Source organism: Buteo buteo, chromosome 2 (assembly GCF_964188355.1).
Source record: "Buteo buteo chromosome 2, bButBut1.hap1.1, whole genome shotgun sequence".
Classification (NCBI taxonomy): domain Eukaryota; kingdom Metazoa; phylum Chordata; class Aves; order Accipitriformes; family Accipitridae; genus Buteo; species Buteo buteo.
In genome coordinates, this window is record NC_134172.1 from 6,687,392 (window position 1) to 6,714,943 (window position 27,552).

A 27,552-nucleotide genomic window follows, 5' to 3' on the forward strand; every position below is an offset into this window, starting at 1 on the left:
GATGAGATGGCTGAGGGAGGGAAGAGCCATCTGTGGTCTCAGATATTGGTTATATCTGGTTTGGATAGGTGAATTATAAGCTAGGCAGAAAATTGGCTGAACTGCCAGATTCAGCGTGCAGAGATCATCAGGATGAAGTTCAACTGACAGCTGGTTACTAGGGGCTCAGAGGTCAGTTCTGGGATCAATACTGCTTCATGGCTTAATTAAGAACCAGAAGAATGTGGTAGAAATTGTCCTCAGCAAGTTCACAGATGATACAAAAGTGGGGGTGAGCAGTTAATACACCGGGGGCAAGGCTGCTCTGCAATGGGAGCTTGACAGACTGGACATTTGGGCTGCAGAAACCTCAGGAAGTTCAGCAAAAGCAAATGCAAAGTCTTGCACCTGAGCCGGAGTAACCACACGTAACTGTGGCACGGTGAGAAACGAGCAGCTTTGCAGAGAATGACCTGGGGTGGACACCATGTTAAACATCCGTCAGCAGCGCAACAGAGATCTACCACATATTGGGATGTATTGTCTGGCCAGCACATTGGGGCAATACACTCTTCTGGTTTTGGCACCTGTGAGACTGAATCTGGAGTATTGTGTCTACTTTGGGGCTCCCCAGTGTAAGACAGTTATTAACATACCAGAGAGTGTCCAGCAAAGTGTCACCAAGATGGTGAGGGGACTGGAGAGGAGAGGCTGAGAGAATGGACCTTGTTCTGTCTGGAGAAGAGATGGTTAAAGGGAGGATCTGATTGGGATCTAATTAGGTAAGGGATCTAAATGCTGTCTTTAACTACTCAATGGGAGGTTACTCAAGAAACGGAACTAATGTTTTCTAGTAGACCCACAGTGAGAAAATGAGACAGAATGAATTGGCTGTGAGGGATTTTCCAGTTAGCCACCTGGGAAAAAAAATGACAGTATGGGTGTGTAGCATTGCAATGGATGGTCCAGAGAGGTTGTTGAATCTCCACCCTTGGAAAAATTCGGAACTTGACTGGACAAGACGCCAAGCAACTTGGTCTATGTTGGAACAGCTGATCTTCAGAGGTCCCTTCCGATGTGTTTCATTCTGTGTGTTTCTAGTATACAGATATTATCCAAGGCCAGGATAAAAGGCTCAGAATTTTCTCATAATGATAGCAATGAAACATTTCCAGAGAGGTTTTCACTATGCCCCACCACAGAGTGGTGAAAAATGGTGAAAAGAAATAGATAATAGTCCTCAAATTCCCACTGACAACAAGAGTGGTCCTGCCTGTCAGCATCAATGTGCTAGATTTGAAAATACGAGTTCTTATCACTGCTTGTGTCGGGTGCCTTGATGTCACCAGCACAGACACCAAAAGCTGAAATCCCATTTTCACTGGTACCATTTCTGGAAAAGGCTTACTGCTCATCATGGGTTTGCATTCCTCTTGTCCTCAAGCAAGCCTAAATGAAGGAAGACTGCTGGCCAAAACTACTCAGTCTTCTGGAAGCCAAACTTCTCTACTTTATGTACTGTGTGTCAGTTGCCAGTGTTTATTGGGTGAGGTTCATTTTGTTATGGAAAGCAAGCTATTGTTCTCTTGAAAAACCCCTCCAAGATAAAAGAGAAGGGTTATTTATGATATTGTAGTAAATGCAGATCATGCAGCCCATTCCCCTATACCTGATTTTTGGATCCTATAGATACTAGAGACTCATAATTTTATTTTATGTATTTCTTTTACCCAAGGATAATACTGGTTGCCATCTGTTTTACTTCCTTCCTCAAAAAGGCAAGACAGATACCACAGAATTACATGTTAAGACAAGCTTGAAATTGGGCTGAAGGCTGGCTTTACATTTGTCATTTACTAATTTTTATGTGGGTGAGAATCTGCAATAGATACAGAAAAAAGTGTTTTTCTGGGAAGGTGTTCTATTGAATGTGAATAATTCGTTCTTTTCCTTCATTTTATTTATTTAAGGTTGTCGTGAATGCACTTTTGGGAGCTATCCCCTCAATCTTGAACGTTTTGCTCGTCTGTATTGTCTTCTGGCTCCTGTTTAACATTGCAGGAGTAAAATTACTTGGAAAAAAATTTTGGAAATGCATAGTCAAGGATGTAAATATGAGTCTAATTAAAAACAAAGATAATTGTACTTTCTATGATGGATCATGGACAAATAGTGATGTAAACTTTGATAATGTTGCAATAGGATACTTGGCTCTTCTCCAAGTGGTAAGTTCTATAAAAACATGCTCAGTTTTGTTTTCCTTCAAGGAAATGTGTTGAGCAGCCCAACCATGGGACACCGCTACGCTTCTGTTTATCTCACTGAAATTGCAGATTTTTTTAGCTTCCATAAATATTTTTCTTATTTATAAGCTGCTCAGTTCCTCCGAAAGAACACTTTAGCATATACAACCTTGTGTTAAAATCAAGCACTGTTTCATGGCTTTTCAATTTTTTTTTAAATTTTGATTAACATACTAAGCCTAAAATAGTCTGCATGTTACCAGATTTAAAGTTATTCTCATTTTATTTAGTAAAAGTTATTTCAGAGTGGATAAGAAAGAAAAAGCATGATGCAGTTTATTTATATATTTTTTTCTTTTATTGTATAAGTCATGAACTATTGGGATGCTAATTTACTGATCTCCCTTCTACCACAACAGAGGAGAGAAAGGAATTTTTAAAAGTGCATGTTATCCCTGTATCTTTTCTAGATGAAGTTCTTTGCTTTGTATCCTCCAAAGTGTTCTATGATTCTGCAGAGTTGCTAAAAATTGCAGGAAGAAATCGTCTGCTGTTTTCTTAGACATTGTTATTATCCTTTTAGGATATATTTGCTAGTTAAGCTGAAACTTTTACTGCTTTTTCAAAAAGCAGAGAATTTACAAAAAATTCAATTTAACAAGAGCTAACATGAAAACACATTTCACAGGATTCATGGCATTTTTTTTTCTTTTCTGGAAATATTTTTTTTTTTTCTCTTTACTAAACTCCAGTGAATCATACTTCCAAGCAGATCTTTAGAAGTGATGCACACTTTTTATAGCACACTGCTCACTTTTCCACAACTATTAACACATCTATATTAGCTGTACTTAATTTTTTAAAAAATCTTTTTTTAGTGATAATAACCTTAATAATGCATTTTTTTCAGGCAACTTTTAAAGGTTGGATGGATATTATGTATGCAGCAGTGGATTCACGTAAGGTATGTCACTAAAATGAAATTTTAGTTCTTTTCCCTTTCCTTCTTTCCTTTTCTATCGATACAATTCATTTTTCAGCTTTGTTTGCAATATCAAGTCAGAAATACAAGCAGATGAGTGCATCAAATTACACAGTGAAACATAATACTTGGAGGACCAAAGATATGGAACTTAGACAAAAGAAAACTGGTCAAAATAGAGTGATGCCACACAAAAACCTACTATATCAAGAATGCAGAGGGCAAGATGTTGCAAGTTTTGGACAAGTCTGTTTTGGGAACAGAGTTCAGAAGGTCTTGGGGGGACTGTGCCTCTGAAGCAAATTTTCTTCTTTTTGGAATGTGTACAGTAGCATTAAAATGGCATGTATCTTTAGCAGTTATTTCTGGAGGTTTTCTTCCCTATATTTGACATCCTTACTATTTCTTCCCCATTTTCCTGTGCTGTTTCTCTCTCTCACTAGTACAGTGTGTTTTAACTTTTCTATGTTTAATTTAATTTGCTTTTTCCTTATTCATTCAAGCGCTGTACTCTTGAATGTAGTGAAATCACTGCTAATTAAAAAGATCATAGAATCATAGATTCACAGAATGGTTTGGGTTGGAAGGGACCTTAAAGATCACCTAGTTCCAACCCCCCTGCCATGGGCAGGGACACCTTCCACTAGACCAGGTTGCCCAAAGCCCCATCCAACCTGGCCTTGAACATTTCCAGGGATGGGGCAGCCACAACCTCTCTGGGCAACATGTTCCAGGTTCTGAGCTGCAGACGCACACTGCCAGGTTGTGTTGAGCTTCTTGTCAACCAACAGCCCCAAGTCCTTCTGCACAGGGCTGCTCTCAGTCCACTCATTGCCCAGCCTGTATTTGTGCTTGTTCCCTGTAGGGCTGATCGTAGTGAGCTGGCTTTTTAAAACTGCTTCTTGTCTAGGATGGCCGTTCACCATTATGTTTAGTCTGAGCTGTTTTTCTAATCTAGGCATTCACAGTATCGCTTCTGTTTGGAACTGTTTATTGTTTATTTAAGAATTTGCTAGAGCTGGATTTAGCTATATATCCTTGTAATTATCTTTACAAACAGTAACAAGACAGAACAAGGCGGTTGTTCTACTTGTACATCTGAAAATAAAGATTTAAATGTGTAGAAATAATTTATCCCTCCTGACAACAAAAAGATTTGTTACTAGAAGTAGGAAGTGATAAAGCTGTGATTATCTGATTTTTACCAGTATTATTTTTCTGTTTTGATTTTTTTAACAGATAGATGAACAGCCAGAGTTTGAAGCATTCTTAGCCATGTATATGTATTTTGTGATTTTCATTATTTTTGGATCTTTCTTCATGCTGAACCTTTTCATTGGAGTGGTTATCAGCAATTTTAACCAACAAAGGAAAAAGATAAGTACTACACGAGCTAATTCAGGGTCTCTTGTAATCCCAATTTGATTAAGTGAATGCTAGTTTGACACCTATATGTCTAACATTTTCAGATAACTATTTGACTGGAGAAATCTAAAATAATATTTTTAGATACCAGGTTTTGAAAATAGGAGTCCCCTTTTCCCAAAGATTTTAGTAATTTATCTGTAAATTCTATTTTCGTGCCAAGTCCTTGATTTGTTCTAAGTAGGAGGACAAGGAGGAAGGAGTGGGTAGTTTTAGAGAACAGAAGCCAAAAAAAGTTATGCAGACTTTGCTACAGGAGAGTGGAATTCTCTGGAAAAAGTAACCACTGTTTTCCTGGTAAAGATACTTGAAAAGATCTTGTTAATCACAACTTCTAAAACTAGCTACATTTAAAAAGTCCTGGTGTCAATAAAATAACCCTACAGATTAATTTACTGGGGTTTTAAAAAATTTCTGCACTGAGATCCACACTGTGGCCCCAGGAAGAGGCCATCTAGAAATTTAAAGGTTTCTTAAAGCCCATGAAGCACTGACTGCTTCCACTTTTCTCCTCATAGTTGTTAGATTCCCTGTTCTTTCTATTTTGTAAGGAATGGAAGGCAAAATCTTAGAATGGAAAATGCAACAACCAAAGAAAAGCAAGTCAACCTTCCCCAGTATACTTTAGCTTCTTTGTCCCAAGCTTATTTGTCAATTGAGTTCTCTCCCTGATTCATTTAGGGGCTTAAAGTATCCAGAATATCAAGGGAAATTAAATCAATTAATCCACTTGGAAGTCTTAAAACAAATAAGCATCTTGCTCATTAAAAAAATAGCACAAAAGCAGACCTCAACAGGAGGTTTACAATTTCAAGGATCACATTTGGAAGGCAGAATCTCTCCAGGCGCCATTTATTATTTCCATTGGCTGACTTACACTCCAGGTGTCAAAGAATTACTGCCCTTGCTAGAGATAGGTAGCAATAAGGCCCACAAGAAATTCTGCTCTCTGCATTTGAAAAGAGGAAGGATATGTAGGGGTTGAGGAACAACAGTCCAACTTCACTATAATAATTTCCTTTTATAGCAAAGTCCCAGTTATAATAATCCCAACAGACAGAAACAACACTGGTTAAGTAGCTAATGAGCCTGAACAGTTACTAGAAGTTGATGTGGATGTAACACTTTTTTTTCTTTTCTCAGTACACGCTGTAAGTGGCCATTTTTTTCTTTTTCATTTCTTTGCTGCTTCTTGGGGTTTTTCATTGAGATTCCATATAGTGAAATTAAACTGAATTTTCAGAGGTCTTGCCGGAGTGATTCAAAGTGCAGATGCCCTACTGAACATTGTTACATGTTTGTTTTACAAAATGCTAATCATTAAATTCTTTTATGATGAGTGGCTTCTCCTGAATACTCTGTTCAAAGTGATTACTAAGTAGTACAGGTGGTGTAGATGATAATAAGATGAGCACCAGAAATTCATTATCAGGGTCCCCCCCGGAGAACTTGGTTCCAAAGTGCTTATTCATAATCCTCCATTTACTTGCTAGCCCAGCAATATACTTCTGTTCCTACCTTTCTCAAAAATAGAAATGGAAAATATTTTATCTGTTGATGAGTCTTGTCATTTTTAAAATAAGAAATAGATTTGTAAAACTTCAGAAAGGATCTCACAGTTGAGGAAACTGATTCAGGAACACTGCCTAGACTAGACTTTCACAATCAAACCCTGATTGGCTTTTTGCAGTACATCTTATCAAAGAACAAGGGGAGAAGGAGAAATGGTGAAGACACATTTTGTCTCTGTGCTCTCTTAGATCCCACTCGCGACAGCTGTAACTTTTTTTACATAAACTTGCTGGTGTTTATTTAACTGACTGCTTAAACTTCAGCTGAACAACAGTATTCTTTCCCTTTACTTAGGTGGAAAAGATCTATTTTTGACTGAGGAACAGAAGAAGTACTATAATGCCCTAAAAAAACTTGGATCTAAGAAACCTCAAAAACCCATCCCAAGACCATTGGTAAGACCATCTTAACTAGAATATGATAGAAGATATAAATATGGTGACCATATTTAAACTCAGTAGCCAGGCATCTGGAAATAAACTTCATGTTAGAGCCCATCATCTTCCTCATTCAATATAGTATTTCCATTTTACTCTCTTTTTCTTGTTTCCATCCAATGCAGCCTTTCTTTGTGAGTATTAATTAAGGAAATTTACAGCCTATTTATCACCTATTCAAATATACAACCTATTTATAAATGTTCATATTAAGTATTTGATATTCATAATCATCTTGGTTACTTAAGTTGCATAATACTGCTTCTGCAACTAGATTGGATTATTGCAGGTGAGAATGAAGAGTGAGTAGTACATGCCTCATGGCTGTTACTTACTTTTAAATAATCTTATGCTTCATTTCTTATAGTTTCTTAAATTTACTTCCAGGCCTGTCTTCGCAGAGTAACTATTCAGTTTTTCTTGCTTAAGACATTTTAATTAGAAATGCTTATCCTAAAATGTCTGCCTCAATAAATATTTCTATTAAAAGAGCAATCACAATGTACTCTGAATGTTTTCCTACTGTATATTTTTTTTCTATGGAAATGTGGTTGCATGATACCTGAAAATACTTAGCCAAGTACTTTCTTTGAAGGCCTAAAGAAATCACCTAAAAATGCTTCTAGTAGCTTATTGTTAAATTTATATTCTCTTAAATTCTCTTTCTAAGCACAAATTACTGATTAATATTTGAATGTAGCCTGGGTCTTAGAAGTAGCATTAAGCAGTTCTTCTCGTTCTCTCCACAGAATGTGTTCCAAGGATTACTGTTTGATACAGTATCGCACAAAGCATTTGACATTACCATTGTAACTTTCATCTGTCTAAATATGGTCATTATGATGGCAGAAACTAACCAGGACAGCATCAAGGAAATTCTTAATAAAATCAACTATTTTTTTGTGGCGGTATTTACTGGGGAATGTGTCATAAAAATATTGGCCTTAAGACATTACTTCTTCACCAGTGGCTGGAACATATTTGATTTAGCTGTTGTGGTCCTTTCACTAGTTAGTAAGTATCAATCGTTATTAGATCAGGTAATGTGTCTTACCAATACTAAGCCGAATTTCAGTATGAAGTAACGACTTACATATATCCGATAAACAAATTCCAGATCCATTGTACTTTTTCAAACCATATGCTAAGTGATTCTTTCTAAAAGGATGTATTTTTGTTTTCCCTTATATTTTTGCAGAGTACTAAAAGGTAAATGGATAGTTTTCAATTTTTTTTTTTAAAGCATGAGTTTTATTGAGTAATTAACAGAATAGGAATTTAATGCAATAACATCTTTTCTAAGTTATTGTACTTAAACTGTTGTCTTAATGTTTTTATGCTTTTGATTTACATGTAATTACGTGAACTGTTGTTTGCATAGTAAAAGTAAATTCAGGTTAAAAATACTGTATGAAAATAATTTGTATGAAAAATGGGAAAGATTTATTTCATTTTCCAGGACTTTCTTTCAAGAAGGCAGATCCTGAAGGCTGATTTAGAAAGCTCAGGAAAATTTCATTGCTCAACTCCATTCTAAATCTGGGCCACTATTTGTGACTGTGAAAAGTCTTATTAAAACTGGCTTGGTTTTGGTTTGCTTTTCAAGTAAGACTAGATGCTTGTCGTTTCTTCTACCAAGGGTCATATATAGCTTTAGTTTCTTGTGCAATTTATTTGGTCTGTGCTTCCTACTCATGCTCAGGTTATATCATAAAGGATGGGAAAGAAAAATTGATCTGAGTTCTCTGCTTCATCCCTAAGCTCAGTACCCCTTTGCTACTCCATGCAACCCAGAAAAATGCTGACTTCTTAAGCCTTCGGTTTGTAATCATTTACATTCCTACTGTATCATTACTCTGATAGCAGGACATTGAATGAGGTGTGATGGAGGACGAATACTGAAAGACAGTTTTCCTTTATTTTCTTCTCACTCTTCTCTGATCTCATTCAAGTACCAAGCATTAATGCAAGTCTCACATTTAGCGTGTGGCTTAGGCCCGTAGAAGCAGCAATCAAACAGCAGCTAGGAGACAAGCCCCGTAGCTTCCAGCACAGGAGCTGAATGGGTTTAAAAGGATTTTCTTTAAGTACTTAAGCAATGCGTAATTTCATCCCCTGAATTAGAGAAATCTGGGAGAATGCAGTTTCCAAACTATATATAGTCTTGATACCTCTTTAATATTTAAATGTATTACAACTTGTCTTTCTTTCCTTTTGTAAGCTCTTTTGTAAGCAATTGCAGTATTGATGATAATGTTTTTGTTGGAAGTGGTGTAATATGATCAACGTTACTTTCAACACCTAAAGCATAGAATATAACAAAATGGACATAAATAGGGAATTTCAGTGATATGGCTTGACAACATTTTGTTTTTTGTTTCATTTCAAAGGTATTGGACTTTCTGAAGGCTTTCAAAGTTTCTTCTCTCCTACACTTTTGAGAATTTTTCGTTTGGCACGAATTGGCCGAATCCTGAGATTGGTTCGAAAAGCTAGAGGAATTCGAACTCTTCTCTTTGCATTACTGATGTCTCTTCCTGCACTGTTCAACATTGGTCTTTTGCTTTTTCTGGTTATGTTCATTTATGCCATTGTGGGCATGACAAACTTTGCCTGTGTTGGCTGGGAAGGTGGGATTGATAACCTTTTCAACTTTCAAACCTTTGATAGTAGCATTCTCTGTCTCTTCCAAATTACAACATCAGCTGGTTGGGATGGTCTTTTGGTCCCTCTGTTAAAAGGATCTGATTCATGTGCTCCCAACTTAAATTTAACAACTGAACAGAGAAAAACTTGCACAAATAAGGAGGTTGGTATTTTATTTTTTGTAAGCTATGTCATTATATCATTTCTCATTGTTGTAAATATGTACATAGCTGTCATTTTAGAGAACTTTGGTGTTGCCACTGAAGAAAGCACAGATCCTCTTTGTGAGGATGACTTTGATATGTTTTATGAGACCTGGGGAAAATTTGATCCTCAGGCAACACAGTTTATTGAATATTCTGCTCTTTCAGACTTTGCAGATGCTCTGGCAGAACCCTTACGCATTCCAAAGCCTAATAAAATTCAGCTCATATCCATGGACCTCCCTATAGTTAGTGGAGATAAGATTCACTGCTTGGATATCTTGCTTGCTTTCACTAAAAGGGTCTTGGGAGAATCTGGAGATTTGGATGGTCTTGAATTGCACATGGAAGAAAAATTTATGGCTGCCAATCAATCTAAAGTTTCATACAAGCCAATTACCACTACCCTTAAAAGAAAACAAGAGGAGGTATCGGCTCTTATTATTCAAAGGGCCTTCAGGAGATATTTGATGCAGCGTTCTTTTAAAAATAAATCTTTCTTATACCGTCATAAACACTATAACAGCACTGTCTTTGAAGAAGAAACACATGAGAAGGAAAGTCTTATTGCATCAATGCTTAACAAAAATAATGGTAGGAAGCTAGATAAATCACAGACTACATCTTCCATATCTCTCCCTTTATTTTATGATGGTATTGCTGAAACAGGTAGTGATAACGTGGACACGTGAGGTTGCCCCAGGCTGCAGCATTTTTGATTAAACCAATATCAGTTATTTTTAGATGGAGAAAATATTTTGATCCCACAGCATAATACTCTAAATTTAGAATAATGATGACAGCCTTTAGAATATTGTGATTGTTCAATTTTGCAAATGCTCCTTAAAACAATTGAGATTTGAACAACTATGTCATAAATATTAGAGGAAAATCAAACCATAGTATTTTCTTCCTCAGCTGCTGAAGTAGGTGAGTTAATTTTTACACCTGTCATTTTTTGTATTACTTCATATTTCTGTGTTTACAGAAGAAATCTGTAAAAGATCAGTTGTAACTGTAATATGATTTATAAGCACACAAGGCTGTAGAACAATGTATATCTCTTTAGGGATAAAGCCTGGTTTGAAAAATTGTTTATTGTAGCAAAATTTAATAATTAATGCATTTTCTGTAAAAAAGCTCACTCAAAACACTTGAGTTTAATCAGCCACTAATTTCTATGTTGTTTGGGACTATCTTCCTCCTAGTGCCTTTGGATGGATTTGTTTATGCTTAAGAATTTTTGAGGTATCTTCACACGTGCTCCTAAATGGATTTAACATATCATCCTCAGGTGTCTGTGCTTGAAAGTTGTATACAATTTGTTCTTTGTATCATTCAGTGTATGAAAATTATGATAATAATAGTTACCAAAATCAAAGGATGTTATGCAAGAGGTGTTGTTTCCAGAAAGTCTTAAGGATTGTTGTACATCAAATTTCATCATTATGCTTTATCCAAATGTCATAGAAAGTATTACTTAGTAATCTGAAAAGGAGCTCATGGTATATCTTATGAGACAACATTTATTAAAGTTAGAGAAAGTATTTATTTAACTGGTTCTGAAAAAAAAATGTACAAACAATGTGTATTAATATTACTTTTACTGTATTTTTGCAGTTTAGGTTGGTCAGGTGAAATGTCATGGTAGCCTCAGAACTACTAAACAAATAGGACTACTTTAGATTCTTCAATAAAGAATTCAGATGCTGTGCTGGTTTTGGCTGGGATAGAGTTAATTTTCTTCATAGTAGCTAATATGGGGCTATGGTTTGGATTTGTGCTGGAAACTGTTGATAACACAGGGATGTTTTTGTTATTGCTGAGCAGTGCTTATACAGAGCCAAGGGCTTTTCTGCTTCTCTCCCCACCCCACCAGAGAGCAGGCTGGGGGGGGGCACAAGGGGTTGGGGGACACAGCCGGGACAGCTGACCCCAACTGACCCAAGGGATATCCCAGACCATAGGACGTCATGCTCAGTCTATAAAGCTGGGGGAAGAAGAAGGAAGGGGGGACGTTGGGAGTGATGGCGTTTGTCTTCCCGAGTCCCCATTAGGCGTGATGGAGCCCTGCTGTCCTGGAGATGGCTGAACACCTGCCTGCCCATGGGAAGTGGGGAATGAATTCCTTGGTTTGCTTTGCTTGCGTGCACAGCTTTTGCTTTACTTATTAAACTGTCTTTATCTCAACCCATGAGTTTTCTCACTTTTACTCTTCTGATTCTCTCCCCCATCCCACCGTGGGGGAGTGAGCAAGCAGCTGTGTGGGGCTTAGTCACTGGCTGGGGTTAAACCATGACAGATGCTTAAAATATTTTTGTCTGTTTTGCAAGAGGTATCTTCAGTTTCAGTTTATTACAAGACATAATCTGTTATTAGAGGGGTAGAACCACAGTAATACAATTTGCCAAAAATAGCTACCTATTAGCACAAGAAAACTGAAAATGTTTTACTTTTTAGAGGGAATCAGAAAAGATTTAGCATTTTCAGTCTGCTGTCACCTCAGCAGCCCTGGGCAGTGGGATGCAGAGATACTTGGTGGGTCTGTTTGAGACCTGTTTCTGTCCAGCTTGGATTGCTTTTGTGATGCTTCTGAGATGAAGCTATTTATTCTGTTCAGTGTGAGCTGGAATGAGCCCACAATTTTTGTTCCATGGTCAGATACCATTAGATGGCAGCATATACTACGTTTTAGAATATGGCCAGTCTAGGGAATGTAGCCTAGAATATGGCCAAGCTAGTGAAACAGATGTCAAACTTGAATGCATCAGCATGGAGATATTAAATTAATTGTAAATAACTTAGAAAGTAATGTCATAACTCTCTTTTTTTCTGTCCTGGGCTCTCAAGCTAGCCACAGTTCTTGATAGGTGCTTGTTCGCTGACTGTTCTGGTTTTTACATATGACAGATTGACAGACCTTAATGATTATGAAAAAAAAAAATATGTTCTCCTGTGTGCCTGGATCTTCCAGAAGGGTAGTTTCAAGCATGTATCTATAGCACTGTAGCAAGAAATGTTTGTTAGGAAAGAGGTAAGAATGCTTTGTTCTTGCATATTGGAAAAGAAGGAAAGACTGGAAAAGCCATGTGAGAGTATTTTAAACACTAATAATATGTAACAAAATGCCTTTTTTTTTTTTTTTAAATTAATCTGATCTTTACAATTTAAAATTATGTTGTTTGAATGCAACAGCAGGTGCTGTGCCCTGGTCCAGAATTAGAAATAATTCAAAGGCAAACACTTTATTTCCATTGCAGGGGCAGCAATTTTGGACAGACTCAGACCTGGCGTGAACAGATCCCTAGTGATGATTTTACCTCAGAAACATACAAAAGCACCTGAATTCACCACAGTGCAAATTTAAAAGTCTGATGAATTTTTTAGTATCGCTTAGGCGTTAGCCTTCGCACACTATTGCAGGGTTGAAAGGAGAATGGTGATATCCAGCTGTTGCAGCTGCTTCATGCTAGAATTGCCCAAAAGCCAAATCAGCTGCTGAGGCAACGTAGAGTTTCATTAAGAAAGGTATATATGGTGATGAGTTAATAGCAGTGAAGAGGTGCGAGTTTTTGACAGTTCTGGTATCTGGAACTGTGAATTCCTCCAGGTAAAACTGCCTGGACATATGTGAACTTCATGAGAAGTGGTCAGGCATGCTTGGAACACAGTGGAAGGATGTTCCTTTCTCTTTATGAAATTTGATACTTGGAGAGCAGCAAACCCAAAGGAATATTGGCTCCCTCCAGTTAGGAAACACCGTGCATGTAAAGCTGCTAGTAAATTCCCGAGGACCAGCAATATAATACAGAGCAACATTGCCTCCTTCATGGTGGTGGAGAACTCCATTATTACATTTCCATTTATCACTGTCCTGTGTAGAAATAGTTAGCAGCTGACCACTGGTAACTAAGAGTTTTCTCTTACCTTTGTGATAGCCCTGTATCCCTGAGAACAGGCTCCATAAATGTTTTGTGGAAACTTCTGTTTTCTGGAGCTCTTCAGTTACTGCTAACCTTGCAATGTTTGCACTATCCATAGTGTTTCTTCAGGACTCAGAGAGGCCCCATATGTAATTAAGGTATCTGAAAAGAAATGTACCAGAAAGAGAATCTCATCATGGCATCTTTTCCCTGAACCTGCCAAAGGCAGGTAAACATTCTGTCTCAATTTGAGAAATCCCCACAACTTATGTTATGCAAGAAGATGTGCCAAAATATGCTTTTCTAATTCATATTTAGAGTGAACGTTCCCATAAAACTAGCACACCCAACAACTGTAGCAGCTTTAGGCAGAGGTCAGGATTATTGCTAGAGGTGACAGAGGTCTATCATATTATGCTGAAACCGAGTAGAACAAATTTTTCAATATTTATGAAAAAAGTTACAAATGTAGAGGAATTGTGTTTAAATACTATTGTTAACTACTGCCAGCTAATAGCAAGTCTGACTTAGACTTGCTTCAGCAGACTTTAGAGGTTTACTTTCTGAAGTCTCTCTGCCTTACCTGCTGTCCTGGTCTCAGCTGGGATAGAGTTAATTTTCTTTCTAGTAGCTGGTATAGCATTATGTTTTGGGTTCAGTATGAGAAGAATGTTGAAAACACACTGATGTTTTCAGTTGTTACTAAGTAGTGTTTAGTCTAAAGTCGAGGATTTTTCAGCTTCTGATGCCCAGCCAGCAAGAAAGCTGGAGGGACACAAGGAGTTGGGAGGGGACACAGCCAGGACAGCTGACCCAAACTGGCCAGAGGGGTATTCCAGACCATGGGACGTCATGTCCAGTATATAAACTGGGGGGAGTTGGCCGGGGGTGAGGGAGTGTGCATCGCTGCTCAGGAACTAAATAGGCATTGGTCGGCAAGTGGTGAGCAATTGCATTGTGCATCACTTGTTTCATATATTCCATTATTATTATTATTATTATTATTATTATTATTTTCTTCCTTTCAGTCCCGTTGAACTGTCTTTATCTCAACCCATGAGTTACACTTTTTTTTCCCCCGATTCTCTCCCCCATCCCACTGGGTGGGGGGGAAGTGAGGGAGCGTGGTGCCTGGTTGCTGGCTGGGGTTAAACCACGACACCTGCCAAGGAAAAGTTCTGCCAATTGCTTCACAGAGATGAACAATAAAATGGACCTGGCAGGAGCAGAGCTGCCCATCTCTTCTGCTCTGCAGAACATGGACTGCCTTCAGTATGAACACCCTAGACCCTATCCCAGAGTATCTGGTGACCAGTACCATCCATTCCAGCTATCGGTCCCCTTCTGCTTTGGAGCTGCCTTGGAGATAACCTTGGAGAACTTAACACATATATTGTAGTTACTGAGACCTAATTCAGGAAGCATATTGCTGTCCTGGCAGGCAGGGTCACCGTGGTTTGGGCAGGTCTGGCTCCAGTGGTTTCCCAGCCTTCTTCTTTTTTACTGTTTACCATTAGCTGAATGTCCTGTCTGCTGAGTTTGTGTGGTGGAAGCCCATGCGAGGACTGCCTGCGCAAGCCAAAACTTACATTCATGTTAACAAACTTGGATCTTACACGTAGATAATGGTGCGGAAGGAAGAACTATTTGACTTTTTGCCATCTCTCCCTTCTTTCTTCTCACACCTGAATGAATCGGATGGTTTCTTCAGTTATTCCTGGGTTTGGATAACCCTTCAGTTTTAGTAGCTTAAGAGTTGCTGAATTCACAAATTCATAGTTATTAATATTTTTTAGTAGCATTGCAAAAAAGTCATTGCCCAGCTTACGTTCCATCAGCACTAAGAATGATAGAGAAACATGACAGGAAATTAAGAATGGAGTAGCAGTAATCCCATTAGCCAATTCACTTATCATGGTATCTCATCACAGATGCAAGATAAAGGTAAGAAAACACCACAGATTGTGATGACTAACTAAATAACAGCGTAACGATCCTTCCTCTTTGTGGAAGTGTCATCAATTTCTAGCAAGAGGAGGATAGCCTGAAATGAGAGATTGGAACAAGAAATGGTACAGCTGAAAGGTCAGATTGATTGTTTGGAAGCAGCTGGGACAAAAGAAACCTTGAACAGGAAATAGTAGTTCAGGAGAAGAGAATGGAAATGGGTGGGGAGAAGAAATGAACTTTGGATGAGAAAGGACAATCTGATGTGTTGAACATACACTTGAGGAATCACTGGCAATCACATATTGCCTGCTAAATCTGGGAAGGTTGAAAAGAGCATCCATTATTCTTTCCCTGCCCATATAACAAGCAGAAGATTTTAGTTCCAGAAGGGAAAACTGTATCATAAAAAAAGACTCCACCAGTATCTTAGAGGTCTGTATTCCTAAGAAATACATAAGCAGTTCCGAGCAAATTGTTTGATCAGTCTACACTGGAAGGCAAAATGTCCAATACCTCTGGTATTTTGAACAGAAGGAAAATTCCTGCTTCATCTTTATTCTGGCAACAAGATAGTCTAAGTTTTGCACATACTGCCACATACTGTCCCAGTTTATTTCAAGTATTATTAATTACAACACAGCTTTCCAGTGCTGTACTACCAAGTGGTAGTCATAAATGATTAAGAATCAAATTCCGCATCTGTTGCAAATTAATGTAACTGGAATATTGTCTGGTTTTGGGTTCCTGAAAACAAGAGACATATTGGAGCAAGTCCAGTGGAGGACCATCAAGATGTTGGTGCACATGACATAGAAGGAAAAGCTGAAAGATCGGTTTGTTCAGTCCTAAGAAGATAAGGTGAAAGTGTGGATCTTACTTTTGACTTCAACTACCCACTGGGTGGTTCTAGAGAAGTGAGAGCCAAACTCAGACAGATGTACACAGTGATACAGATAGGAGTCAACAGGCACAAGTTCCAACAAGGGAAATTCTGTTTAGACATTAGGAAAAAAATCCGCAGTGAGGGTGGATAAACTTTGGAACACATCACCAAGAGATGTTGTGGCATCTCTGTCCTTGGAGACATTCAGAACTTGAACTGGACAAGACACTGACCAGCCTGATCTAGCTCCAAACTTGAATCTACCTTTGAAGGTGTATCTGCCTTGAGCTGGGTTACTCGAACTTCGGAGGTCCCTTCCAATCTAAATTACTCTATGATTCCATGACAGTAGCCACACGCTTTTCAAACTTAAATATTATGGCTAAATAGGACGTACCCATGTTAATCAACAGCCATTTGTATTATCTGGGATTCTGAATCTATACCAATCAGTATTATTTGGGGTATGCAGTTCTAGTCTCTCTGTGTGATAGAGTGACATGTTAGTGCAAATTAACAAGAGAATTCTTATCTGTCCACCCCTGGAAACCAAATGATGAGTCCTCTGTAACTTCTACAACATCACGACAGATTTCTTCCTGAGAGTTTCTTCAGTACCCCCATCCATTATAAATATTTGGATAAAGATATTGAGTAGTTTCAGAGCTGAATATGGTGACACAAGTTTGCTCTGCCAATTCCAGAGAAAATATGTGAAGGCATCAACTTAGTAAGTGGTTTTATTGATCCACAAAGACTTTTGAAAGAGCAATAGAGATGTTTTGGCAAACCCTCAGGAAAATATAGCTGTTTGGGCAAATCCATTGCAGTTGTCTGCTTCGTGGTTCCATGGAGCTAAGGCAAGACAGGCCAAGGTGATTTTGATAATAGTCATTACCTTAATGCAGAGCTGCTAGAATTCTGGGCAGATTGAGGGCAATGCAGTTTCCTCTTCTCTCCAGGTTCCAGGGAGGATGGGCTTACGCGGGAGCATTCAAAGGTTAGATTCATAGATTAGACTTAAGACAACAGCCACCCTACCTTGCTGCCCAAACACTGGGTGGAATTTTTCCCCAAAGACAAATTGAAGTAGTCACTTGAAAGATCAACTCTTATGTAAATTTTCTTTTATAAATTCATACCCTTCTGGAAATAGAGTAGAACTGGAGATAGTATTTTAATAGTGGTCTTACTATGCTACCAGTCTTAGCATTCTCTGCAGAATTTATCAGCAAAAATTTCATACCACTACTTCAATTATGTATTTTTTTGTGTGGCTATGGCTGGAATAATAACATAAACATAATGAAGGGAATAAAAAGTCACTCTTCTGTTCTTCATTTGATATGTTGTTTGCTGCTGCTACTAGTGAAGCTTGTAACTGCTGCAGCAAGAAATCCATGTTTGTGTAAGAAGACAGATTCTTCAATATCTGTACACAGAAATTCACCAAAATACTTCCAGCTGCTGCTTCCCCCCCTCCTTCTGAAGAGCATCTGTAGAAAATTTCTCCCCCTTTTGAATGAAATAGCAGTAAGTTTTAATCCAAATAGCAGCAACAATATCCCACCACAGCACCTTCGGAGAATGGCACTCAGTTTCTCCCTACACATACGTAGTGCCCATCACTCATTTCTCAGGCTCTCTGACATCCCATTCAATATAAAACTTGTGCTTATGTCCATTACATCCACCCTACTTCTTTTCAGCGTCTTCCTATAAATTACTTTGTCTGCCAGTGGTGCAAAAGGCAGACTATCCGATGGCAGTGAGAACATCAAATATAATGGGTAACAGTTAAGGTCTCCTACTTTCCCCCGAGTAGGGGGCTCATCCCTTAACAAACAGGCAATAATCCAGATGGCAAACACCCAGAAAATCCACATAGGAAAGAGAAAGTAATAATGTACCAGCATGGATAAAGTCAGTGCAAGCTGCACTTTCTTATACACCTGGGAATCCACCAACAAAATACAAAGTCACAGGATAAACTAGGGTTTTGTTAATTCTGCTGCTCATGTGACTAGTTGGTCTTTATTTGAGAATACTATAACTAAAAGTATGTTTGCACTATATGTTCTGATCAGTTTGCAGCCTACAGTTTTGGCCTGAAACATGCTGAAACTGATAAATGGTTAAAATGCTTAAATGCATATTCTGCTTCAGCTGAATACCATATCGAATAAAATAGAAGTTGTTTTTTAAAATCAAAATTTATCTCACTGTTATTTTATTTCGTTATGTTGTATTGTTTCATTATGTTCACGGTGACACGCATAGGTACACCCGACTGCCAAAGGAGAAACTTGTTGTTTGTTAAACTGGTAATGCCCAACTCGATTTTCTACATTTACCCCGTTTTCAGTCTAGAGCAAAAGTATTTTCTTCCTGTAAAACCTTACAAGGGAGAGAGGCTCAGAGGAGATGGGCAGGGGTGATGTGCCCATGAAGCTCAGGGAATAATTTAAGGTGTGACGGACCACAGCTGTTGCAAAGAAGCTGACTTTATTTCAACACGAAGGGGACAGAGGGTGGCCTTTGGTTTAGATAAACACCTATCAACAGTTGAGTGGATCAGCTGCTGGTGTAGATGTTTCTCCCTGAGTCCATTAAAAGGGAACGTCTCCTTGAGTTAGTGAGAACAGCATGGGGGGAGTGTATACGTGGCTCAGCCCAACAGAGAGCATAAAAACTGAACAACTAATGAAAGAAGTGCAAAGAGAGCAATGAACTTGAGCTGCTTCAACCCACAAACTTCTTCCTGGTGACTAGAGATGCCCAGCATCATGATGGTGAGTGTGTTACAGAGAGGGTAATTGAGATTACACTGGTGTTGTGATTGAACTGTATATTCCAATTGCAATATTTTGCTAAGTGTAACCTTACATATGTAATGTGATTTCAGCATATTATGTATCGCTCTGCTAAATCAAAATTCCCGTGTAACATCAAATATCTTCAAATAAGTAAATTTGATATTAAACATCACATCCTCCATGTGTGGAATATCTAAAAGAATCTGGTCAGAGTATTGGACTCTGCCAGCCAGGCATGGCTGTTCTTTCTGCAATTATCCAGACTCAAGAATATAAATGAGCAAACATTTAGAGAAAGGCTTTTCTATTTATTAAAGATGGGGCAATGGTAAAAGAAAAACAATATTATTTTAGAACCTATTCGCTCATCTTAATGATTGTAGAGACAGTGACAACAGCAGTCTTCATTTAAGGTTATAAATTTTGTATGTTTATCTATGTATACAGAAACAGGTATTTTAATTGCAGTGCAATTAAATTAACTTCATAATGTTTCATAGCATGCCATGAATAATATATAAGAAGTAAAGTGAAACCTATCTCCATATTTTCTGGTTTGATGATGCTGATTAGTGGATTTGAATACCACCTCCAGCTGTAGTAAAGGAGCAAACAATGGCCTTGATTGGCAGAAGCTTTCATTCCCAAGTGCCACATCATTGCCCCGCTCACGTTATAAGAGTTCACACTGTCCAATGAGCTATTTCTCACAGGAAAATGCAACGGTTCAAACCTGGCTCTGTGACCACTGCTTAAACAATACCCATATTTCGTAGATTTAAGCAAAGAGGATCACTGTCAGTGTCTGTGGAGTAATAAGCCATTTACTCACAAGACGCTTTCTGAAGGTGATTTAGTAAACCTCCTTCTCTACATAACCAAGTGTCATTCCATCCTTCTTGTAAGGCTTTTCTCTTATTCCATCTTACTATGTGTTGAAGAGCATAAAGGTATTTACTGGATTTATAATGCTGCTGGCCTTTTGCTGGTGCCAGTCCTACCAAATGCAAAGTTGAATTTCCAACTCCTTTACTACAGTAGAGAGAAAAGTCTCTGGCTGGCTTCAGGCACCAGGAAGAGAAGTAAATCCCCAGAAATCTTATAAGAAGGTGTGCCCTTCCCAAACACTTAGCAATTGGATGGTATGTGGTGTATGTACCCCAATTAAAAAACAAAGACAGTTCTACAGTTGCCCAGTGTTCTAAGTGAAAAGTAGAAGCTTGCTTGCATGTTCCCATAAATCCCAACAGTTTTAAGATTTTTAGATATAGTCCAACCCAGCTATTAACACTATCCCTTTAGCTTTTGCTTGAATTTTAAGCCAAAAAGTGTTTATGGGCCAAACACCTCACAAATAAAAGCTTTTAACATACCAAAGTAATGGTTGCTATAAAGCCTTTTTTTTTGTGTGTGTGTGAAAAATGTCAGATTTTGCTACTTTGAAAAAGTAATCCCTGCCTGATGCACCAGTTCTGGTGTTATAAACTGATGATTCTGTGCAAACAAAATGATCCCTTATGTCAAAAGTCAGCTTCCCTCACTGAAAAAAGAAATTGAATCTTGTTTCGGTTACTGAATAAAATGCTGTATGAAACTTGTAGATAAAGGAAGCACTTCCTTCCTTTTCTCTCCCACCTTTTCTCACCTTTTTTCCTTTTCAACTTTAATTTCTTTATATTTTATGTGTTGCAAGAAACACATTCTACATTTACCCCATTTTCAGTCTGGGGCAAAGGTATTTTCTGATGATAAAAACCTTATGGTTAAGATATGAGAATTAAACCAGCCTCTAAATATCTTGTGCTGTATGTGTTTTATGTTTGGTACCTAGAAAACATTTGTATTCTAGTAAGTAAATAAGAATGAGCGTGCTTATAAAATAACATAAAAGTGTGGCCCCAGATACAGGACATTTGATTTACTTGGGGAAAAAAACCCCAAATTTATGCATTTATATGTGCAAATAATGCTTGTGTGTTTATGATATGTTACAAAAAGTGCCAACTGCAGTAGACAGATTGCTTGAATTTTCTCTTTTGGAGAATAATGAAGCTCACGTGTTGCAAGAAATATTTGGATGATTAACACCGTGAGACTGATGTTATTTCAGATTATTACTTCCTCTGGCCTTTATATTATTTTGACACAAAAATACTTCTGGCTGACAAAGTGCAGATGCTTAGAACATAACACATTTCAATAGCAGGAGAAGATCCCTTTGGCCTTCCAATCATGTGTTCCTATTTCCACAAATTCAAAGCTCTAGTTTTAGCTTTAAAAGAAGAAGATGAGATGAATGATGAAACAAATCCTAGATTTTTTCCATTCTGTTTGTTGAATTTGATAGACTTTTAAAGAGTGTCTTCTAAGAGGCAATTTAGACACTTCTCTTAGCATCGTCCAATTATGCATTGGCTGCAGCTCACTGTATCTATCAAAGTATTACAGATGCTTTCATGTAGGCAATATATTGCTTTTTCAGACCCAAGAGAGGGGAAAAATCAGGCACCCCAGCATCTTCTCCTTAAGTAGGTGTTGAGCAAATTAGCCCCATTGCAATTCAGCATGCATTAGTCCATTAAAGAGCTGGAGGAAGATTCCTTTGTGTAAATGACCAAATGGTTTCACTGTATATTTGTATTAGTCATTTCCTGTTGTTCTGTAAAGAAAGTTCTTGATATCTGATATTTAAAAGATCTTAATTTCCACATAAGCATCACTCTAAAAAAATAATTTAATGAAAGAAAGCATTCCCATATATTTAAAAAGGCAATTGGTTATTTTTGAATACCATCAAATTAAATTACTTTTTGACTCAAAGAACACAACAATTTCTCAATTTGCAAATACCCTTATAATTACCTATAATTAATGTGGCTTCTTGTATATAAAACTTCTCTTCCTTCCCCAAATAATTTCTGCTGCTGTTCCCAGATTTAATGGTAGATCATGCAAAAGAGCAGGTATTTGGACCCTCAGTCAGGGGACTTGGACATCTCACCTGGAATGAACATGCTCAATTCAAATCAGCAGGATTAGGGCTTTTCAAGTCTCTTGAGACACTAGGGTATAGCAATGAACTGGTGCCTTGACCATGAAGTTTGCCTCTTCTCACACTCTTTCTGTTACCTAAGAAGTTTAAAGATTAACTGCAAATATATAAAAATTGGAAGAAAATAATACTATATACTCAGTTCTCTTCTAGCACAGACTAGGAGAGCCAGCGAGGCCATCATCAGACAGAAACCCCCCAAAAAAGAGATGGAGATGCTGAAGAAAGACCTCACAGAAACATGTAATAGATGCTGAATTACATTATCAAGATTACAAAGGAAAAAGGGAAAATTCCTGCAGAAAACTGTTGAAGATTGCAGGCAGTGACAAGCTCCTCTGTTCCAGATAAGGTGGAAAGAATAAAGGATGTAGATCAAAGTGGGGACCTGGCATAACGAGCTGTTGGGGATTATTCAGCTTAGATCTTCTTTTACAACTATTTTGCACACGGAAGAGGACCTCATTTTCTAAACAGCGTTTGACATTCATTTTTTTTCAGCAATTCCACTCTGATGAATAATACAGTCTCTAAATCACCATCCTCTGCCAAACAGATGCTTTAGTCAGTCATCTTATTATGTATTAAAAAGCTTATCCACTTGTACTCCCTGTATAGGTCCTTAAAATTGGCTGCTCCTGAAGGATACAGTTTATTCTTACCAGCCTGGACCTTCATTCCAGGGCATAATATCTTCAGCTAACTAAAGTTGCCTCTGATTTACATCAGATAATCATGCTTTTGTGTTTTGCTTCTTCATAAAAAATAGAAAAATAGTGGATAAAAAAGTTCCTCAAAGAGTAAACATCCAGTCTCTGATGCAGCTAGGGAAGTCCCCAGGTATACTTTATGCTGCTTGATGGAACAGTATTAGGAATATTAATTTTTTAACTTGATTTACTTCACTACCCTAATTCTCTTAGTATTATTTCGATAGACCACTGAGGAGAGAGAAAAGAGCAATCCATATTTTTCCATTTGAGTAGATGATAAGCAAATTTTCCTGATTGAAATGTGCATCGAACCATTTAGAAAGCTGAAGATTACTGTATGTAACAGAATGATTTTAATACATACTTACAAAGAAAGCAATTTCCTGTTACTCTGTAATACCAATTATCTGTTCAAAAGAGTCTGAATTTTACATCGCCATGATTTTTTTTTATATAATTTCATTCTCTGATAAAAGGAAATGAGATTCCTTTATACTAGGTCTTTATTTTGACAAAAATGCCAATTAACTACTTTATACCATTTAGACTTCACTATTATGTGAATCAGAAAATGGCTTCAGCTATTCTTTTAAAATAAAGCAGCAATGTAATATATTATAAAAGCTGTTCTAATCTCTGTGCAGTAAAAGGCGTTCATAAATCACTAAAAGCTCTCTGCAGCATCATTTCCTTGGTTTCAGACCGGGTGACGAATCCCACATATGTTAATACTCGTCCCATAAACAGCAATTTATGAGGGTTTCCCCTCTTGACCAGAAGCTTTTAGTCTCCATTGTATTATAAACGTGTTATAACCCCCCCCAAACCCCCCCCCAAAAAGGGTCTAGTTTTGTAAAGTCACAGGAGCATTGTACAGATGAACATAGCTCCTGAGCTGACAGAGAGTTGTGCATTTTGGAGGTTAGGTTCCATACAATAATTTCATTGCAGAATAAAATCAACAACACATCCTCAAAAAAAAAAAAAAAGGAAATTTTATTATATAAATCTCATCATGGTGATTTCTTTATGGGAAAGAAAAAGCATAAGATGGTTGATATGGTCCTTAATTTATCTGTTTAAAACTGTATCAGTTAAGCGATTCTAAATGAACTGAAATTGTTATACTGAAATAGTACATACACAGAAGTTGCCAAATTAATTTTTTTTCCAGTGTGGTGGTTGGCATTAGAAATCACAATACTTGCAATTGAAAAGCTATCATTTATTATTTTAGTTACAGGTATGCCGCTCAGAGTATGTAAGGTTTCTCTTGATTAATGACTATATAATTCTGCATTGCATATCTGAAATCTGTCAAAGAATTTCAACATGAAATATTGTTAGCAACAGTGAAGAAAAGGTATCATAACACTGACATTTTTCCTTTCCCAGATGAAAAATTCAGGTCTATTTTACACATTAGATATTAACACTTTCTATTTGGTTTTCATCTCCTTTTTCCCCACATTGTGCAGCTGAACTGGTTCTGACTGATGCATCTCTGTGAAATGAAAAACCAGGATCGGTTACAAAATGAAAACCCACGCTGCATCCTTGAATGAAGATGATAGTGAAATGCGAAAGGAATTTACAGTTAAGATTTCCAAATCACATCTAACTTCTCAGAAAGGATGAGAAATTAATCTTTACTACATCTGGTGATGTTGTGAGATTCCAGAAATACATTAAAAAATGATTGCATTTGTGCAACATCTCTGCTTTCTCCCAATTAAAGCTGTCATTGTATTCGTTATTGTGTTCCTGTTACTATAGCAATGAAATCTACATAAAAACATGGATAGATCCTGACTGATTGCTGCACCTGATATATAATTTTTCACAATCTACCTTCCATTCATTATTTCTTAAATTGCTATAAAATAGCATAATTTATCATAACAGATAGGTATGTACACACATATCAATTACGGCATTGTCAGGAAACATACAGGAATAAGTTGGTGGTTATTTTTAGAAGAACTAAGAAATGAAATTATTTTGTACTATTTTTAAGTAACCGTTCCCTACCCCAAAGTTATTGCTACACTGTGGAGGGTAAAACTGAAGGGCAATTTGAATCTCACTTTAAGCTGACTGTTCAGCTTTATTGTAGATTAAACTACTTTACATTTAATGAATATTCTTCTTTTCTAATAGCAAACATACATCACATGAATATGTTTTGCTTGTCTTTAAGTATTAATTTTTCTTAAGTTCAAATATCCATTAACATCAAATATTTACTCACTTCCATTAAGGCATTTCTGTATCATTTGCAAACTGCTCAGCTTTTTAAATACTTCTATACATTTTCCATTTAAACACCTTGATTTTTTTTATAGACTATTTCCATATTTTTCTTTGAAAATGGAGAATGTTTTTTAGCTCTTCTTTTTTGGCCCCATCCCTGGCAGTGTTCAAGGCCAGGTTGGATGGGGCTTTGAGCAACCTGGTCTAGTGGAAGGTGTCCCTATCTTTAAGGTCCCTTCCAACCCAAACCATTCTGTGATTCTATGATTCATTTAGCAAGGTTGAGATCTTGTGATGGCAGCATTTACATTTCTACTTTTTCAAATTTCTTTTAGCTTGAGGTTTATTTTCCTCCAGCTGCTCTCACTGACTGGAATTTGTCGAGGTTGGATGTTCTTCACTTTTCCTACTGATGGAGGAGAGGGGACTCAAACAGTCTTGCTGTGAGTACAATGGGTGAAATGAGGATTTTATTTTGGACAGGGAAGGAAAAGTCAATGCCACAGGTTCCTCACCCGTCCCTGTCCAGCAGGGAATCTCTATTTTCTCCCCACGCATTTAAAAGGAGTTGCGACACATCTAAATTCCTGTTTACACTCAGGGGAAATTTCATCAGCACATTCAATGGAGCCTAGACAGCTACTTCACTCACCTTCAACTAAACATGCATTTTGTTTGTCTACTGCAATTCAACCTTTCTGCATTTTTCATGTATTTGCTACCCTTTGGAAACTACACCAGGAGTTGTGACCCAAAGCCACTGCGCAGCACAGACGATGCGAGACAGCTGCTTTCTCAAGCAATCCTTGGGCTAAAACTGGTTGACTGCTAGAACTGATTTAGTTATCTCTTTGCCATGAGTAGTCAATGCGCTTGGGTAACTCAGTACGCACAAGGTATATAGCTTGAACGCAATCTGTAAAAGAAAGTGCCCTTTGAAAACACCCGGGGATATTTTTAATTACTGATAGCTATCCTTATCTCTTATTCAGTCTGGGGCAGAGCTGACAAGTCACTTGCCCATCTCAAGGTTAGTGCAAGGACCTAGGAAAATCTGACGTAAACATGAGATGCCATTCCTGTTTTCCTCACCCATAGATGACAATAAATCCTTCTTGCCTCTAGAAACTGCAGGTTGTCTTTCCCCCAAAGCAGAGGAGAATAGCTAATAGGGAGGAAAGAAGACTACCGGCTGTTTCAAGCCTGTTTTTCATCTATAACTTTGGGTGAAATGCAAGTAAATTAGCACTGGAGATGGATATGAAAGCTATCTACGTAACTGATGTTAGAGACACTTTATAGTGGCATTCTTAAAAGTGTTTAGAAGATTAAGTCACATTGATTGCAATGTCATTCAGACACTGAAAATCCTATTTGGCATCCATATATTTCTTTGGGGGACATAAAAATATTTTAAAATCTACACTTATTATTTGTCTGTTCCTTCCATATGAATGCAAGGTGTGGAAATTGATACAAAGGAGGAGAACTTTACCTGTCTTCACGGATACCTAAATGAAGCTTTAAACAGCTCAAGCTTCATAAAATTGTCAGACGGTTTTAAAGCTATATAAGACCTATGGCAGACAGATAGATTGTAGGAAACAAGAGATAATATAAATTGAACTTTTGTCATGAAGTCTGAGTTGCATGTTCAGATCAGTCACATCTACTTTCTGTAAGTGATGTTACTTTAAAGTGTGATAGTGGTGACAATTGTGAAGTCAGATGGATTAATAAATCCTTCATCTGTTTCCATGAAATTTCCTAATTTAATTTGTGGATAGTCTTCCTGATTGTTCCAGATGTGCTTCTTGCCATGAAATTAAACCTCCTCTACAGTGCCTGCCCAAAGCATCCAAGACATAGTTTAACTTCCTACTGCAATGCTCTCTTTAAATTTAGAACCTAATGAACCAAAGCTTTTGCCAAAAGATGACAGTGTTCCACCAACACATCAAAGTTAGATACCCGGTGTACCATCATGACTTCTTTCCTCCATTTCTCACAGTCCTACATACTTTGAAAGAAGGTAACTTTAAAGATAGGAGATTGGCAACAAACTCAAATTCAACAGAAAATAAAACAACATTTGTCTCAGTATATTGCAAGACTACTTTCCTTGAAAGTTTCTCTTCTACCTCAACCAAAGCTGCCAAGGACAAAACACAGATGGGGTAAATATTTGTTTTATTGATCCTGATTGTATTCACTATAGGGAAGGATCTGGCACCCTGACCTTATGGGTCAAATCAGTGCTCACGTTTTAATGGATTTTCATGCTTCATAGGTGCCATCTCATATTCCATCGAGGGATCAGTTGACTTTCCTTCGATTCATCCCATTTTAAATAGGTGAAATAATAGACTTCCTGAAAGTGAAGTATAATCTGAAACAAATGTATCAGCCTTAACTTTGCTCTTTAGTGTCTAATGATTAAAATTTTTTATTGTGCAGCCAATGCTTAATGCAAAG

The 27,552-nt window shown here is 37.5% G+C and overlaps 1 protein-coding gene across 1 annotated transcript in view; it reads left to right on the forward strand.

The window, feature by feature from the left end:
* Positions 1–10,179, forward strand: part of LOC142028592 (sodium channel protein type 5 subunit alpha-like) — a 56,310-nt gene extending 46,131 nt beyond the window's left edge. Inside the window, exons 22-27 of the mRNA XM_075022438.1 lie at positions 1,950–2,204; positions 3,133–3,186; positions 4,444–4,585; positions 6,496–6,596; positions 7,388–7,652; positions 9,029–10,179. Of these exons, the coding sequence (XP_074878539.1) occupies positions 1,950–2,204; positions 3,133–3,186; positions 4,444–4,585; positions 6,496–6,596; positions 7,388–7,652; positions 9,029–10,179 (1,968 nt within the window). The remainder of the gene's footprint in view (positions 1–1,949; positions 2,205–3,132; positions 3,187–4,443; positions 4,586–6,495; positions 6,597–7,387; positions 7,653–9,028) is intronic.
* The last annotated feature ends 17,373 nt before the right edge of the window (positions 10,180–27,552 follow it).